The 17,285-nt window shown below is 38.2% G+C and overlaps 1 protein-coding gene across 1 annotated transcript in view; it reads right to left on the bottom strand.

The window, feature by feature from the left end:
* The window catches only part of si:dkey-288a3.2 (protein phosphatase 1 regulatory subunit 37), a 65,372-nt gene extending 50,399 nt beyond the window's left edge, over positions 1-14,973 (bottom strand). Inside the window, exons 1-2 of the mRNA XM_053335215.1 lie at positions 14,808-14,973; positions 12,948-13,048 (exon numbers count right to left, since the gene is read on the bottom strand). Of these exons, the coding sequence (XP_053191190.1) occupies positions 12,948-13,048; positions 14,808-14,973 (267 nt within the window). The remainder of the gene's footprint in view (positions 1-12,947; positions 13,049-14,807) is intronic.
* Positions 14,974-17,285: the final 2,312 nt, after the last annotated feature.

The raw sequence follows: 17,285 nt of genomic DNA, 5'->3' as shown, positions 1-17,285 counted from the left end.
TATATTTTTCTGTGTTAATTGCATTTATTACAGCCTCAGGACAGTAATGTGCCATATGGACATAAAACACTATCAAAATCTTAAAGATCAGATTGCGTTAGAACAATATTAGGGGAAAACAAGAAATATATATGCATTAGAGAGTTGTTCTGTGATATACATATGGTCCCTTGTTTCGTATGTATTTTTGCAATACATGAACCTCAATCTTCATTTAATGCTTAATTATTCTGTGTGAAAGCTCAGGAAGTGCTTGCTTTTGTTCATGAAGCAGAAAAATACAATATATTTGTAACACTAAATGTTATTCTCTCCTACTCTTTACTTCCTCCCTATTGCAGCCTACACTTATATGCACATAAATTGCAAATATGGATCATTCTTGGTTTAATAATTCATTCTATAAGAACAGAGATTGTGTTTGCTTTAAAGTGATGAAACCTATAGAACTGGTGGATCCATCCTCCTTTACTGTCACTGTCTCCTTTATTCCATCAGCTTCCTCTCAACACTTTAGGCCATTAAATGTCCATTATTGCCCGTTAGTATTATAGCAAAAAGCACCTGACCAAGGTCATCATTTTATATCCTAATACATCTCTATTATTGAGCATGTTTAATATTCTAATAAGGAGCCTAACTGCACAACAAATAGAGATGACAGTTTGGGAATATATATTCAACCCTAATTTAACGATTCATGCAGGTGATTGTATTTGGATTTAAAGGTGTTAAAGTCATCAAATTGAACTCAGCTTTGCTTTCTGAAAAGGAGTTCACACCCCAAACTGCACCATTACACTCCCGTTAGCTCCTCATCTCATCAGATGTCACAGTGTGTACAGTTATTTTTCAATGTGAGGATCTGAAAGAGTGTATTTCTATGCACAGTTTCATTGTGTTTCAAGTTTTGTTGTGTTGTTATATACAAAGTTTGGTTATATCTCTATGTGCCAAGTTTCAGTGTATTTTCATGCGTGAGTTTTGTTGTGTTTTTATTTACGACATTTTGTTGATTTTGTAATGTAAGTTTCATTGTATTTTTATGTACGAAGTTTTTTGTATTTTAATGTACGAAGTTTTGTCATATTTTAATGTACGAAGTTTTTTGTATTTTTATGTACGAAGTTTCGTCATATTTTATGTACGAAGTTTTTTAGTATTTTAACGTACAAAGTGTTTTGTATTTTATGTACGAAGTTTTGTCATATTTTAATGTAAGAAGTTTTTTGTATTTTTATGTACGAAGTTTTGTCATATTTTATGTACGAAGTTTTTTTGTATTTTAATGTACGAAGTTTTTTTTTATCTGTCTATGTTTGTTGCCGGTGGTAATGTTACATGTTATGCAGGCTTGTCATTGGTCAGTACTGTTGTGGGGTGATGGGTAAAGTAAACCAGGCTGGGATACATCATCCAGTCACAGTTAGTTGAAGCTGATTATCACAAAAACCCAAAAGTGTGGAGTAAAGTTAGATTGTGGAGGAGTTATTTCCAGCCTGCTCCATTTAGCTCTTCCTCTAACTTTGCATGTATTTATGTCACCTCTGATTTTTGTTATTTTTTTAAGTCTGTCACAACAACAGCAGCAAAAAAAAAGAAAGAAAAATCAAAAAGCATCGCTCTGTGTGCACGCGTCCGGCTGGCAAAGTGCTTGTGAAACTGGTGCGTTTGCGGCACCGAGCCAATGAACGAAGCTCAAGTAAGAACCGAGCACCCGGCTGGCTACACCCGTATCACACTCCCAAACACACACACACATGTACGGAGAGAGAGAGAGAGAGTGCTAGAGAAAAAAGAAAGAAACACACACACGCAGCACTTCTTCCTCCTCCTCCTCCTCCTCCTCCTCGCAAGAAATACAGTGGCGGCTGTTTTTCATCTTAATGAATTTCTGAACTTGTTCGTTCCCTCTCCACTCGCCGCTGCCTCGTGGTGAAAGACGGAAACCGAAGGCGCCGGCTGCCAAATCAATTGATGTGTCAGGAGGGAGAGAGGACAAAATGGAGTGATAAAAAAGAAAAGCGTTCCCCTCCCTCACACACACACACACACACACACACACATAGGCAGTAGGAAAAGAGAGAGAGAGGAGGATGTGAGGGAGGGGAGGGGAGGGGGGGGGGTCTGGTTTCCAAACTTGACTTCCACAGAAGTCATCTCTGGTGCATTCACTATTCTTCACTCAACCGTCCGCTGCTCTGTCTCTCCCGGTGGCTTTGTATTAAAAACTGTTTGAGTGCACCATTTTTCTTCTTAGCCCATTTAATTAACTGACAAAAAAAAAGAGACAAAACAAAACCGTAATATATAATTATATATATATATATTTATGTATTTTTAACGTGCATTTCAGAGCTCTTAGGGGTTAAAAAAATCACCCGCACGTTTTCCTTTCAGCATCTTTTCCTGCAATAAAGGATAAATTATTTAAAATAACACGACCTTTTATCTCACACCCTTTGAAGGCGGCAAATTAAAAATGTAAATTGGGAGCTAATTAATATGCAAATGTATTCGTTCGCTGTTAACAATTAGCAATTAAAGCTGCAGTGTCTAGAAAGAGCACAGACAAAATTAGTAACTTCATTTATCATTTAAAAAAAAGAAGCAGAAGAAGAAGAAGAGAAAGATCTAAAAACGTACATAAAATTCTAATTGACTTTCACAGTATTTCCCGCTGTCGTTACCTCTACTGGGTCGACAGCGCTTTATTTTGAAATACATGATAGCGTGCGTTTAGCAACTTAATTAATGCCACTTTGTGTAAAATATACTGTTCATACAAATCTGTTAAATCATCATTAGAAAATAAAAGTCTATTAAATAACGAACTGGCTCATAGACTGAATTGACACCATTTTTTTCTCCTAACGTCCCTGAATCTTACATGCTAAATTAGGCCATGGTTTCGTTCCCTGACTGCAATGTTTACCACCAACAGTGTGAGTGAGGAAGACTGTGCTTCCTCACTCAGGGGGATGTGGGACCGTTGCATCACCGGCGTCTGCTCGTCGGCACAGACGCTTCATTTGATTTGACTGAATTCCATCGACTGTATTTTCTTTGTTTTTTTAAGTGAATAATAATAAAGTGAAAGCAGGAATATGTGCATGTTCTCACACCACTAGAGCAGGTGTAGGCTAATGCTCTCACTATGTTAAATCTACAGAATGTATGAACAAGCTCTACTATATAATAAAAGGTACACACACATACAGGTTTATATACATACATAGGTCATAGGTAGTAACCATTGATGGCACCGAGTTCATGTCTTCAAGTACAGGTATTTCAGATTTCCAATCAGCGATATGTGAAAACATCATTTTCACATGTACAACACTTCTTCACATGATGAATTCACCTGCAGGCACACAGTGGTTTATTACATGTGAGGCAGCATTTCACATGGTTTACCTGAAACACACACACACACACACAAATGAAACTCAATCATCATTGGTTAAAACAGCCAAATTGTTTATATATATGAATATTATATTAGTATTTTTATATTGAATAAACTCTTGGCTACAGCCGGGAAATATACACTTATATATAATACATGCCTGTTCATATATATATATGTGTGTGTGTACTGTATGCATATATGCATGCATGTGCATTTACACACATACAGACACATGTTCATATGCATGCATGCATATAGTTTAAACACATGAGCATTGCTTCTGATATGTTGTATCGTTACATTGCCTCAACAGAATAAACAATTGATCTTGTTGGGAAAGCATGATGGGATATCTAAGCATCATTATACATGTGTTAGTGCATTCTCTATTTTAGGGTTAAAGCTGGAGTTAGTCTGTATTATTCCTTTAAGAACAAAGCCACAAATGTGTCAGTTCATCTCTCAGTACTGGCTCTGAGCCTTCAGCACAATGCATCCTACTGACGGTACAATCACCTGGTGTCATCATATGACTGAAGTGACATCAATTAGGTTAAAAGAATGCACTGTCAGGCTCAGGTTATAATAGGATGGAGGCAAAAACCTCAAAACCTGAACTAAAAAAACCCCAAAGTGATCCTCACAGCTCCACATGACTCAGGGAGAGAGGTGATGAAGAAATATGTTTTCTATAATTTGGGTGAACTGACCCTTTAAATGAATTGAAAGGCTCATACATTGTATGTGCTTCCACATGCAGTCATTTGGGGGAGTTATGAAGAGAAAAAGGGGGGGCTCATCTGCAAACAATTAAAAAAATCACACAATTAGCATCTCATTTCCATATGCATGAGCTCGACAGCTGTAAAGATTCTTTACGTGTTGACTGGTAGAGTGAGTGAGTGAGTTTTTTTTAAATGTGGTGATTTTGGTGACAGAAGGAACCCTCAGCGAGTCCAGGCCTGTAATATTATCCCACTTACAAAAAAAAAAAAAAGCACTCATATTACTTGTGCGAGCGCCCGACCGTGCAAATTCAATTCAGCCTAATAGTGCACCACCAATAGTGCGTCACACATGCCATTCAGCTTAACTGCAACAGCTCCCAATTCAATTAGAGGCAGAGAATGTAAAATAGACTCTTTTTACACGTAGGCTCATGTTTTATCCCCTTTTTTTTCTTTCTCTCTCTTTTTTTTTTTCCACGCTGTGTCCCAAACGCCATTCAAGTCAAATCATGTAAGAACTACAATGGAAAGACTGTGTTTTAAATAAAGCATGTTAGTGGCAGACAGTGTGTGTGTGTGTGTGTGTGTGTGTGTGTTATAGCAGCAGGTCCCGTGGTGATCCTCATCCCGACCCGTACTCCTCTTTTTTTTCTTCTTCTTCCTTCCTCGTGTGATCGCCGTTTCAAATGCGCCACTAACCTCCCCGTTATCGCCCGTCTCGGCCCTGTAATGAGGGGAGCGACATATGTCCGGTCCCCCTGCTGTTCCCTGATAAGCCCTCGCATTCAGACGCACGTATAGGAACATCCTCCTCCTCCTCCTCCTCCTCCTCTTCCTCCCTCCTCCTTTTCTCTACACTTTTATTTTGCATGCAAAAGCTGCTAACAACCACCGAGGAAAATAGTGTGGCACTTAGTGACATTTACCTCGCTGCTGACTATTTCACACACACACACGAGGAGGAGAAGGAGAGGGTTGGGGGGGGGCACGCCGCAATAACAATCAGCATGCATTTAATTTAAAAGAAAGGGGGAAAAAAAGAAAGAAATGTTCCCTTTAGAATTACGCAGGCAGGGAGAGATATAGCTTTCTGTGTGTGTGTACAAGTGTGTGTGTGTGTGTGTGTGTAAGGAGCTATAACAGTTGTGCCGACAGACTTCCGCAGTGCAACATTAATGCTAATCAAAAGAGCTGAGAAAGCAGCGGTGGTCTGTAAAAACAGATTTTCTCTTGTCTTTTCATTTCTGGAGGGATTCTCTCTTTTCTCCCCCCTCCTCCTCCTCCTCCTTTCTCCTTCTCCTCCTTTCCTCCTCCTCCTCCTCCTCCTCAGAGGGATTTATCCCAGGCAAAATAACATTTCTGGGAATTGAATCTGACCCTATGAATTGTCATATAGGGGCCTTTTCCCCCTCCTCCTCCCTTCTTCCTTAGCAGTGGGATAAATAGTGAAAGTTAAGTTGTGGTAATTGATTTCTCTTCAGTCCACTCAACTGAATAATCTGCAAGGGAAACAAGCGCTAAGCTATTCATTAGAAGATTTGCCAACATGCAACTCATTCCGAGCTTATTCTCCAAACATCACAGGGAAGAATACAAACTCAACAGTTTGAGCTCGCTTGATTTGGGAATCCTTTCTGTTTGTTTGGAGGGGTTGGAAAATACTTCAAACCTAGAAACAACAGTTGTTTTTTCCCCCTGTAAACTGAAATAAATCTATCAATAAATAAATGCGGGCGTATTAAAGGGGGAGGGGGGGGGGTATTGAGCCGATCTGTTTATCTATTCAACAAGCTGATGCGCGAGATCTAAATTCTGGGGAGGATAATTAATTTTCATTCATTTGTGAAGGAGGAGAGCAAGCTGTGATAAGCAAGAGTGCTGCTGAAGTTGTGCCAGAGTCACGCTGAAATATACCTTCTGTAAGATTGTTGTTGTGATTTCATGAAACGTAAAAAAACTTAAAAAAAACTTGTGTCATCTAATGAGACTCCTGCTGCATGATTTAACCCTTACTGTACCGCTTTAAAGGCTTTGTGAATGCTTCATAATTGGCTTGTTAATCATTTCTAAAGCATTAATAAGCTGTTATAACACATTGGTAAACATTTTAAAAAGGGGAAGAGTGACCAGTTACTTGCCAAATAGTGATCCCATATTTCTCTGTATTCTCTGCTTTGTCTTCATCAGGCAGTATTCCTGGTTTCCATCTAATTATAAGCTTTAATTTATGAATTACAATTTTACCACTAAAAGGAGACTCAGCATTTACTAATGAGTTATTAACATTTATAACTCCCAAAGGGTTAGTCTTATTGTAAAGTGTAAATACATGTTTTATCTATAACTCCTAAATGAATGCTCATAATGATAATAATGTCATCAGATAATAATCAAAGTAACAAAACATAGCAAGATCTGATTTTATTTAACCTAGATGGAACAGTTAATTAATGGTTTATGAAGTTTACAATCTAATTAGTAACTCACTTACAACCATTTATAAATCATTTATAAGTGAAGTCTTAGTGTAAAGTGGTAGCACCCTTACATACTGCTCATATTATCACCTTTCACAGTATGGAGCGGGTCATAATTATTCCCTTTATAATAAGTTCCTGAACCATGTTTTGAACAAACAGAGAGACAAAATATTCACAATCATACTACATTATTAGGATGGCAGGATTCATTATAACCATTAAATCCATCAATTCAATACTGACCACACTGCACAAAAACACATCATTGTGAAATATTTCCATATTTGTATATTCTGGGTCACTTTAGGAAAAGTCCTAACATTTGAGAATGAAAAGACATTTAGGATGTTTTTACTGCTTTTAAATGTCAAACTATGTGAGGCTATAAGTTCATCTATAAATGTGATTTTTGTTCAATCCAGTTTAATTCAGATGGAGATTGTGGTTAATGTAGTCAGCATAGTAAATATTACTGTAAAAAACAAACATAATATAATGGTTTAGTGTGTATTTCACTAGTTCATACTGAATCAATCTGTTAAATAATAATACATACATGTGTTCATGCAGTTTTCTATACATATGTTTATAATTGCACATATGTTATATGTATATTCCTATATTATCCATACACTAACCCTATTTAAACTAATGGTTGGTTTGATTAACATCGAACTGATAATGTATCATTTTCATTGTTACTACAAAGAGTGCTTCCATTACCATCTGATGTTACACTCTAGTATCATTTTGGTAAAATTATACATACTGGCAGATGTCAATTATAATATAGATTTTCTTTCAGAAAGCATGCAGAGGTGGAAGGTTAGGGTTAAGGCCCATTTATACTCAACGTTAAATACGGATACAGACGGAGCCTTCTGTCCGCGCTCTGCGTTCATTTCGTCCGTATTTCTGCATGTTTCCATAAAGCTTACAGATACAGACCAAACGGAGCAGTACCACCGGAAACCATGGGGGGCAGTGTTGCCACTACTCGATACGTAGCTCTAGTGAGACACGAAGAAGAAATAACAATGGCGGAACTTTTTGAGGAAAGGTTGTGTGAGTTGGTTAGAAACTTTAAACATATCGTTTTTGTCTTTTATGCAAGAGGAACATTATCAATATCTCCTCCACAGTCACCATGTTTGTTTTTGAGTTTGTTGTTGTCATAAACTTTTGACTCTGCACTGCCCCCTGGTGGATGCATTGGTTAACATCCATACCAACGTAAAGAACGCATGGAAGTATGTGAGCAGTGACGGTAACATCGTTTGAAAAGGACGGATACATTTTCGTACGTACGTTGAGTATAAATGGGCCTTTAGGGTCAGCCATGTGTTGATGAAAACCTTAAATTTGGTTTTATATTAGCAGGTAATGATGTCATGCATGTACTATGCAAAGATAGGCTACACACATGTACACATATAGACTAAATGTATACAATATGCTATACATTAATCTTACAGTTTTTTGCATTTAGTGCACAACAGATCAACACACAACTTGGTTTTATATTTGCAGGAAGTGATGTAATACATGTGCTGACTATGGTTTAGGAGCGCTGTATGAGTATGGATACACACGTGCCCCCCTCACCTCTCCCCTGGGGGGTAAACTTGAACCAAGAGATCGACCTCTGCACCCCCCACCTGTATTAGCTCCTCATGCGCCTCACACTTATTCCTCTATGTGAATAGAAATCACCGCCGTTAAGCTTTTCCCTCGTGCCAAAACAGTCGTGTAGAGATAGAAGCTTGATCATCTCAATTACCTTTCTAATCACACAGCGAGCCAAACAGAAGAGCAGAGCAGAGCGCAGAGAGAGAGAGAGAGAGAGAGAGAGAGAGAGAGAGAGAGAGAGAGAGAGAGAGAGAGATACACAGACTTCACAGTGGAATCAGATAGTTTTTAAAGCGTGGCGGCCCCGTGGCCCCCGCTGGCTCCAACCTATTATTGTTTACCACTCCTATGAAGATGTCACCAACAGCAATGCTGTTTTATCCACTTACAACATTTCAAAGGAGTGCAAAGGGGCCCAAGGGTGCAATGAAAAAAAAAAAGAAGCTTTAAATAGTCTTCAATGCTTGTCCTCGGGGGAATCGCCCCTCGCCTGAAAAGACCTAATTTAATAAATTTGCTCTTTAGGCGTTCGTCTCTTCGTTTTGCATCGTCTTATTATGGATTCATTCGCACGCAGCCCTTTTGGTCTAAATATTGCCCCTCTTAGCTAATGCTTAACCATACATATTTTACTCTTTCAGGAGGACCACCTACATTCATTTTGAATGCAACTGGGTTCATTAGCACCTCGGAGATAATACGGTGGCTGTATGCTTAATGTAAGCACTGCTAAGTCTCTAATTTTCCACAAATAATTCCCCTTGATCTTAAGTGAAATTTATGCGGGGGGGTTAGTAGGGGATATGAGAGGGGGGGGTGCTTTAACATGGCTGGTCCAAGTAAAGTAAGTATGTACATAAAATGAATTATGAATTGCAGACTGTGTGTTTCAAGTGTAGCTACGAGAGAGTAAGTGAGTTTATTTTATTGGAGAGAGAGAGAGAGAGAGAGAGAGAGAGAGACAGAGAGAGAGAGAGAGAGAGTTACAGAGAAAGAGAGAAGGGTTGCACTTGAGTTTATGCAAGTGTAATGTATGTGTTTAAACGTATAGACTGATATACAAGCACCACTTATGCTTAATAAAAAAGTTCTGACGCTGCTCAGCTGACACTGATTCTTATCCGTCTGCAGATGTTGCATATGTTTATGTTGAGCATGTCATTTACATACTCAGCTCTGATTGGGAGGGGGTCTTTTTTTTAAGTTGCCACTGCATTAGTACATTATGAAACAGTCTGTCTTATTCCAGTCTAGTCTAGTCAAGTTCTATCATAGGAGACCATTCATTTATTCATTCATTCATTCATTCAATCAGCTGATGATGAAAACTGAGTCTGTGTTTAACATGGAATAGCAGGTTAAGGGATATATGTTCACATTACAGGCCTTAATGCTCAATTCAGACTTTTAAATGATAATAATAATGATAATGATAATAATAATAATAATAATAATAAACTTCATTTATAGAGCACCTTCCATACAAGAGATGTAGTGCCAAATACAAATATATTACAATAAAACAACAGCAAATAAACAAATCAAATAATACAATTAGACAATTTATAAAATTGGCATTTACTAAAAATAAGTTAAAATGACACTTATTAAAAGCCAGATTAAATAAATATGTTTTCACATCTCTTATAGCTTAAGGTAGAGTATTCTATCATTTTGGAGCATAATTAAAGAAAGCTAAACTTCCTATTGTCTTGTGTACATAATTGTGTGTATTTTAGTCATATCTGATGTTTATGTGTTGCTGGGTCACATTCATGTTTGTGCTCAGCTCCAGTGTGAACAGCCCTGAAGTCCCAAACTGTCACAGAATAATAATAATGTCATTGGCAAAACATTCAAATCATAACCATGGATGATAAGGCTGAGCTAGTATTGGCTTGAATAGAAGCTTCTCTGTAAACATCCAACAAATTTGACCTTTGACCCCTACTGTTGCTCTCTTCTATTGATTTATTGATTGGTTTCATTTATGGATTATCAGAAAGAGACAAAAGAATCCAAATGGATAACGTGAAAACATGGTCCCAACATGTTAAAATTTGAATTTGGATGTGATGTAGACTTTGAGTTACATTGTGCAGCATGAGCATGAATCCTTTCACATCCTCAGTGACCTTAAACAGCACTGCATTCAAATATAACAAGAGTTCAGGTGAGATGAAGGTTAATTTGAGTATGAAGGATTATAAGATGCCAAAACACTGCACTGGGGTTTATAATAGGATTTTAAAACTGCCACAATTCTGTATTAAGTGATCTACTTGCATGTGTTTGATGCACCTTTCCAGATGAGGTCACAGTGTGATGCAGCAAAAGTTGAGCCAAGTTCAACATACTGGATCAACACACTCATATTCTTTGGTGTGTTGTTCATTCTCTGTCATTTCTCTACTGGTGTTGTCTAAAAAAGGTGTAAAATGGAAAATGATTTAATTAAAAAGAAACTAGGCTGAGTTAGTGTTAAATTATTCAACAATAATAATTATATATTGATAATTTGTATAAAATTGAAGAAAGTCACTAACTGAACCAAACTTAATGAACACAGCTTTAATCTTTACAATGATGACATCATATCTTACCCAAAATTACTCTAGTAAAAATCAAAAAATAGAAATGACTCTAATAGCTGATAATCAATAATAATTATGATATTTTCTGAAATAAAATGAGTCTTTTCAATCAAAACAAGCACATAATACTCACAATGTGGAAAATGGATGAAAAGGAAAAGAGAAAAGAAAAAAAAGAAGATTGAATCACAGAAAGAAAGAAAACAGTAAATCGTTCCTGCACAGTAAATATTTGTAATTTAATAATCGCCTATCCCTGTTCAATATCAACAAAGTGTCGCGCGCCATTATGCGTGTGTGTGTGTGTGTGTGTGTGTGTGTGTGTGTGTGCTGATGTTTACAGCTGTGCGATTATTTGCATTTGCACTAACTTCAGGCCTGCACAGCAGTTAACCTGCTCTTAGCCTCTTGTTTGGAGAGGAGATGCTGTTAGCGCTTTGCAGCAATAAGCTTGATTGAGGCTGATGGAACGAAATGATTCAAATTATCCAAGGGATTTTAGTGTGTGCATACTTGCTCGCTGTGTCAGAGCGAGCATGTGTGTGTATGTGTGTGTGTATATGTGTGTGTGTACGTACAGTAGTAGGCAGTATACATCTGAGCTCTAAAGTGAGCCTTTATATGTGTGTGTAAGCTGGTACTGGTACATGAAAAGCTGTCAGATCTGCTCTGACAGTGTGCAGGGGTTGACTGTCTCATTTCTTTTGGTCCTGCAGCAGGTTATAGTGTATATATTGATCCATTTTGGGAGCGCTGTAATAGCATTGCAGGGCAGTTATTGTGCAGAGCGAAGCTGCTGATGCTGCATATAATAACAGGGTGACACACACTTGTTTTAAAGCCATATTTCATTTTTGCCGGAGCAGATTTACCTCCTCCACCTCCAGCAGAAGGATCTATTGTCAGTGTTGGAATGAAACTTATTTTCAATGGTAATAATAAAAGATTGCAACTAAAATGCATGGATGCAGTGGTGAGAATACCTAGATACTTCTGTTTACTGAAGAAGATTGTGTGAGATGATTGAAAGATCAGAACAGCTACTGAGTGGACCTTGCTGTGAGATTGTTTGTTCTGGTGTTTCCAAGAGCAAGAAGACACTTTCAGTCCTACCACAGATCACTGTGTTAAACCAGTGACTGGGTTTTAATAGTCTAAGCTTGAAAGCAGCCTTTCTTCAGATGCCTTATCATGAACAGAGATCACCTTTGTTAGGTATTGTTTTCTGACGATAACTACTATACAATGAGAGGGCAACAAAAGACTTAGGGGTGAAGGAAGGCAACACCAACACATACACATACACACACTGCCCAAAATTGAACTGGCCAAAATGTTGACAAGTTTCAAAAATGTCCTCAGTGTCATGGTTTAAAACTGAAAATAGACTAACCCCTTAACCCTAAACCATGTCACCACATAAACATTCACCATAAATGTAGTGATTGATGCTATGGGTACTATGTCCCCCCAAAAGAAAGGCAAGTCCCCACAATGTGACTGTGTAAACACATTTATGTCCCCACAATGACTAATCCTGTTTTCACTGACTTGAAGAAACTAAGAAACTTTTGCCATCAGACAGACCAGGGTGTATTCAAGTTCCAGGGCGGTTGTTTTACTGCCCCAAAAGTCGCACCGAAATGTACCGAAATTTTGGGGGCGGGTTCAATCTGTACTGCCGAATTCACAAAATGAAAAAGTACCCTTCTATATCTATTTACTATGGAAACATGTTATGTTTCCTTTTCCTCCTCTGTATGTCTCTTTTTCATTCATTCATGACATCCAACTAACACTGCAATAAAAAACACTGATAACAGTGTGAGATGTTAAGCCTCTGATGGTTTGAGCAGTACAAGACTTCTGCCATTTAGAGACTTGTGTATTCTGTGCTGTCTTTAAACTTTTTATAATGATTACTTCCTCAGGGACACACTGTTTGCACAATGTTGGATGATGGATGAGCTATGATGGTCCGTACAGCTAAACAAACAAAGCAGCACCTACAGAAACTCAAACTTCAGCAGAAGTCTTGCCTCCAGCTGTTTGATTGACACGTACAAAGATTAGTGTTGATATGCGAGGCAGGGTACAGTACCTGGAGCTGGTGTAGGATGTGTTCTCTAGGTTGGACCTGGTGTTTGCTGCAGCTCTGCTGGTAGGCCACCGCTACCTCCGTCAAGGTGAGGCAGCTGTCAGCTAAAATAGAAGAATACACTCATTTACTGCTTTAATGTCTCTGCATCCCAGTGAGCCACCAGCAACCATTCACAAGTGCTTCAGGGGTTTGCAAATGCCATACGGTAAACTGTGCTGTACTGTGTGTGTGTGTGTGTGTGTGTGTGTGTGTGTGTGTGTGTGTGTGTGTGTGTGTGTGTGTGTGTGTGCGTGTGGGTGTGTGTGTGTGTGTGTGTGGGTGGGGTGGGGGGGTGTTCCACAGGGAAGACCGTACTCAATGAGAAGTGAGAAGGACATGAATATCTGTCTGAACAATAAATCAGCCGACCAGGCATCTCCATTTATCAACCACTGCCTGACGAAATGGGAAATCCCAGATATGAGAGACTGTGGAGGATTTTAAATACATTTTGATCTTTGTGTCACCTTCAGAAGCTGGATTACATTTCATACATTTAGAGTCCAGTATTTTTTTAAGCATGATAACACAAAGATGACCTGGATAGTCTTTTAGACTGCTGCTGTTTTCTATTTACCTCAGAAGTTGAAAGTTGAGGCTGTGAATGACCGCACACCTAAGTTTGAATCATTCCAGTGCAAGAAGTCAGAAAACCAGTTCTAGCTAGGTTAGCCACTGTTAGCAATACCAGTTGATGAAAACACATTTCACTATATTTTGCTCATAAAAACAGCGTAGTAACACATCCACAGATAGAAGCTGGACAGTGCTGTGTGTACGACTGATTTAATGAGACACAAATAGGACAAAAGTGCTAATAAACAGGATATTACTACAACTTCTGCACTGTTGATGTACGGAGCAGCCATCCTGGATTTTGAGGTCGGGCTGGTGAGGTTCTTCCAAACTTCCAAGTCAGAAATTCAACATCAGGGACCATACTATTTGAAATTTCTTTAGAAAATCCTTCCGAGCACAAATGGAACACACCATATAACTTTAAGCAAAAAGTACCAGTTAAAAGGATTAAATTAACTAATTATCAGATGACACAATGTTTCATTTAACAATGAAAGAATAATATCTAAAAAAAAAGAGGAGACAGTTTTACGGAGGATCTTTTCTCTACTTTGTAGTTTTACTTTCTCTACTGTTGAGCTGGAGTTATTTCAGGAGGCGATTAGCCTAGCTTAGCATAAAGACTGAAAGCCAGGGCGAAATAGCTAGCCAAAGACAGAGACAGGCTAACAAACTCTGTTAAACCAGCTACATACTACCTGCCCAGCAGTGTTTGTGTGCTCTGAAAGATGTCACACTCACAGCGTGGATATATAAAGTGACTGCTCGCCTAGCATGCTAATCCTATGTTAACATACAGATAGAAACAGATGAAAGCAAGGGGAGTTAAAATAATTAGAATAGTTATCATTAAAATGAAAGTCCACTTTCAACTCAAACAACCCAAGATATGAGTGGAAAGTTTTGTTCTTTTTTGGACACAAACCATGTAATGTGATATGCTAAGTCAGTACACTTCAACAACTAATATTACTGGATATTATTTATATATCCCAGAAGTTACATAATAGACACTATCCATATAAAAACCTGGCCACAATTTTGCATATTGACCATACACAGTCCAGCCATATAGGTTTTGACTTAGTCTTATATATGTATGATATGATATTGATAATTAACTCAAACAAAGTGAAGTGAAAAACTTTAATTTGAATGTCCAAAAGTCACCAAAATAGCATCATGGTATAAAATCGCCCACTTACATTGAACTAGAGCAGATAGGCACAATTAACAGCTTACCCTTTCTGTCAGTGCTCCTGTGTTCAGCAAAGCCAGACACTATCTGTTCATCAGGGGGGAAAGACACATGCTTTCCTCCTTTACTTCTCTTCTTCTGGTTCTTGCTGGGTTTTTCTTCTCCATCATCACTCTGCTCATCACTTTCTTTGTCACTACCGTGAGTCATCCCTCAGTGTATGACTCCACCAAGGAGCTGTCGATTTGAAAGCAGAGGTTCAGTTTGCTTCTAAGGTGAAATTCGACATTTCAACAACCTCCACAGCCTATCTTGTCCGTGGAGCCATGGGAACAGTTTTGGAAGTAACGCTAATTCAAAGAGAGAGAAGAAATGTGTGCAACAGTCATTCAGTTGGCTCTATTGGATGTGAAGTGCTGTTATGTCCTCTCTGTGGCCCTTGGAAAGACAAGACACTAAATAAACAATATCTTATTCATGAGTTGTGCACAGGGTTGCGAGTGAAACCCAATATGTTTGGATCAAATGACACATTCAAAATAGGTAAGGTAACATTTACATACATCCAGGGGTAGATGTGCCAGAAAATCAGCATTTACTGTATGGTATTGAAGTACATCTTGAACCAAGGTTTTTCCTGGTTTAAAATAAGGCTAGAACCTTTATATCTCTGTATAAAGCTCTGTATGTATAAAGCTCAATAGATGAAAGGGAGTGGTGTGTGGCATGAATCGTGTTGTCACAAGTTGACCAGGTTATTTTCCACAGACTAATAGACTCTTTTCTTTTAAGTTATGATATCTTGTTGGGAAACCTCACTGTAACCAATCCAACTTTTCTGGAAATATGTTTAATCACTAATTATACTATAATTAGTTTTCTTCCTAAAACTAAAATGTAAATACCCATAGCACACATGTCAGAATCAGAATACTTTATTAGTCCCAAAAGGGCAATTGATTTTTACATCTGTGCATTTATTTCACATGTACATTAATGCACCTTTTTCTCAACTCTGAACTGCTGCGTAACAGTTGTGTTTTTAATACATGACTACTAATTGTGTGCCTGAAATGTGTGTTTTTTATTTTATGTATGTTCATTTTTAGTACCTATGTATTACTGTCTTTTAAATGCACTGACAGGAGCTGGTGAGAAACAGCATTTCGTTTCATTCTATGTATGTAAATACAGTAAAGTGAATCTTGAATCTTGACTCACCCATACACTGTCTCTGATTGGCCCTGATATTCCTACCCAAACCCTCACTATCTCACTCCTCTTTTCCAAACCTAGCCAACCTAACCAACCAGGTAGTACTAGCCAATCAGAGGCATTATGTGGGTGAGAAAATAATAGGGGTCGTACAGCCAGAGCCATCCGCCAGTTAACTTAGCTTAACTTAGCATAAACACTGGAAACAAGTGGAAACGACTAGCCTAGCTTTGTCCAAAAACAGAAGAGACAAAAGCTCCTTTTATACAGAGATCCTACAATAAAGAAGACCTGTCAGTATGCTGGCTTTGCTTTTTTATACTGAACCAAACAAAACCAGCATAATGCCCTCCATGTGTAATATGCTGGAGATACACAATCAATGTGACGTGTTACATACAAGTATGCGTATTCCTGCCATGCTGGCTATCCCTTTTACACAGGTGTTGATCCAGCAGTGTGACTATCTCTGCTTCTGTGTTCATACCTTTTATACAGAACAGTACGGCGGAATAACAGTGCAACATTCCTGCCTTGAAAAGGTTTTGTAAAAGTGGGCTGAGACTTTGACAGATTGGATAAAACTCTGAGATACCCACTAAATGCTACCTGCTGAGCACCAAACAGCAGATAGACAAATGATTAGCTAGTGAACACTGTGATGCATATAGTCAGTGAAGACCAAAACAGAGCCAAAAGTAGATTTAGTATTGGACTTACTTTTGCCACGACTCTGAATAAATGCTAATATTGCTCCATGTCTGCAACAGTTTGATAACACAAACCAGCCATAAGGTGACGATATTTGTTTACAGCTTCTTGAACTGCCTCCAAGTGGCCCAAAGAAATGAATGTCATGGAATGACATCACATCTGATTTTAAATTGTTCCACTTCAAGAAAGTCAGAAAACCAGTTCTAGCGAGGTTAGCCATTGTTAGCAGCATCAGTGGATAATAACACATCTCACTGTATTTTCAGTATACAAACACTGTGGAAACATATCCACAGATAGAAGATGGGCAGTGCTGTGGCTACGATTGATTTTGAGTTCAGGGTTAGTGAGGATCTTCTGATCTTCCAAGTTGGAAATCTGACTTCAGAAATCATTCCAGTTGAAATTTCTGACTGGGAACTTCTGGGAAAGCCCAACTTCTGAGTACAACTGGAATGTACCATAAAGGCAATTATAACAGCTATAAAAATATGTTGTGTTCATATTGGTATGTGTTAAATGTTTATCAGCATTTAAACATCACTCCATAAAAATGTTTGTGTAATGAACCTGAATTTACATTTGAACCATTT

This window comes from Scomber japonicus, chromosome 16, assembly GCF_027409825.1.
Source record: "Scomber japonicus isolate fScoJap1 chromosome 16, fScoJap1.pri, whole genome shotgun sequence".
In the NCBI taxonomy this organism is placed as follows: Eukaryota; Metazoa; Chordata; class Actinopteri; order Scombriformes; family Scombridae; genus Scomber; species Scomber japonicus.
The sequence above is the reverse complement of the archived record's forward strand: the minus strand, read 5'-3'. Positions and strand labels throughout refer to the sequence as shown.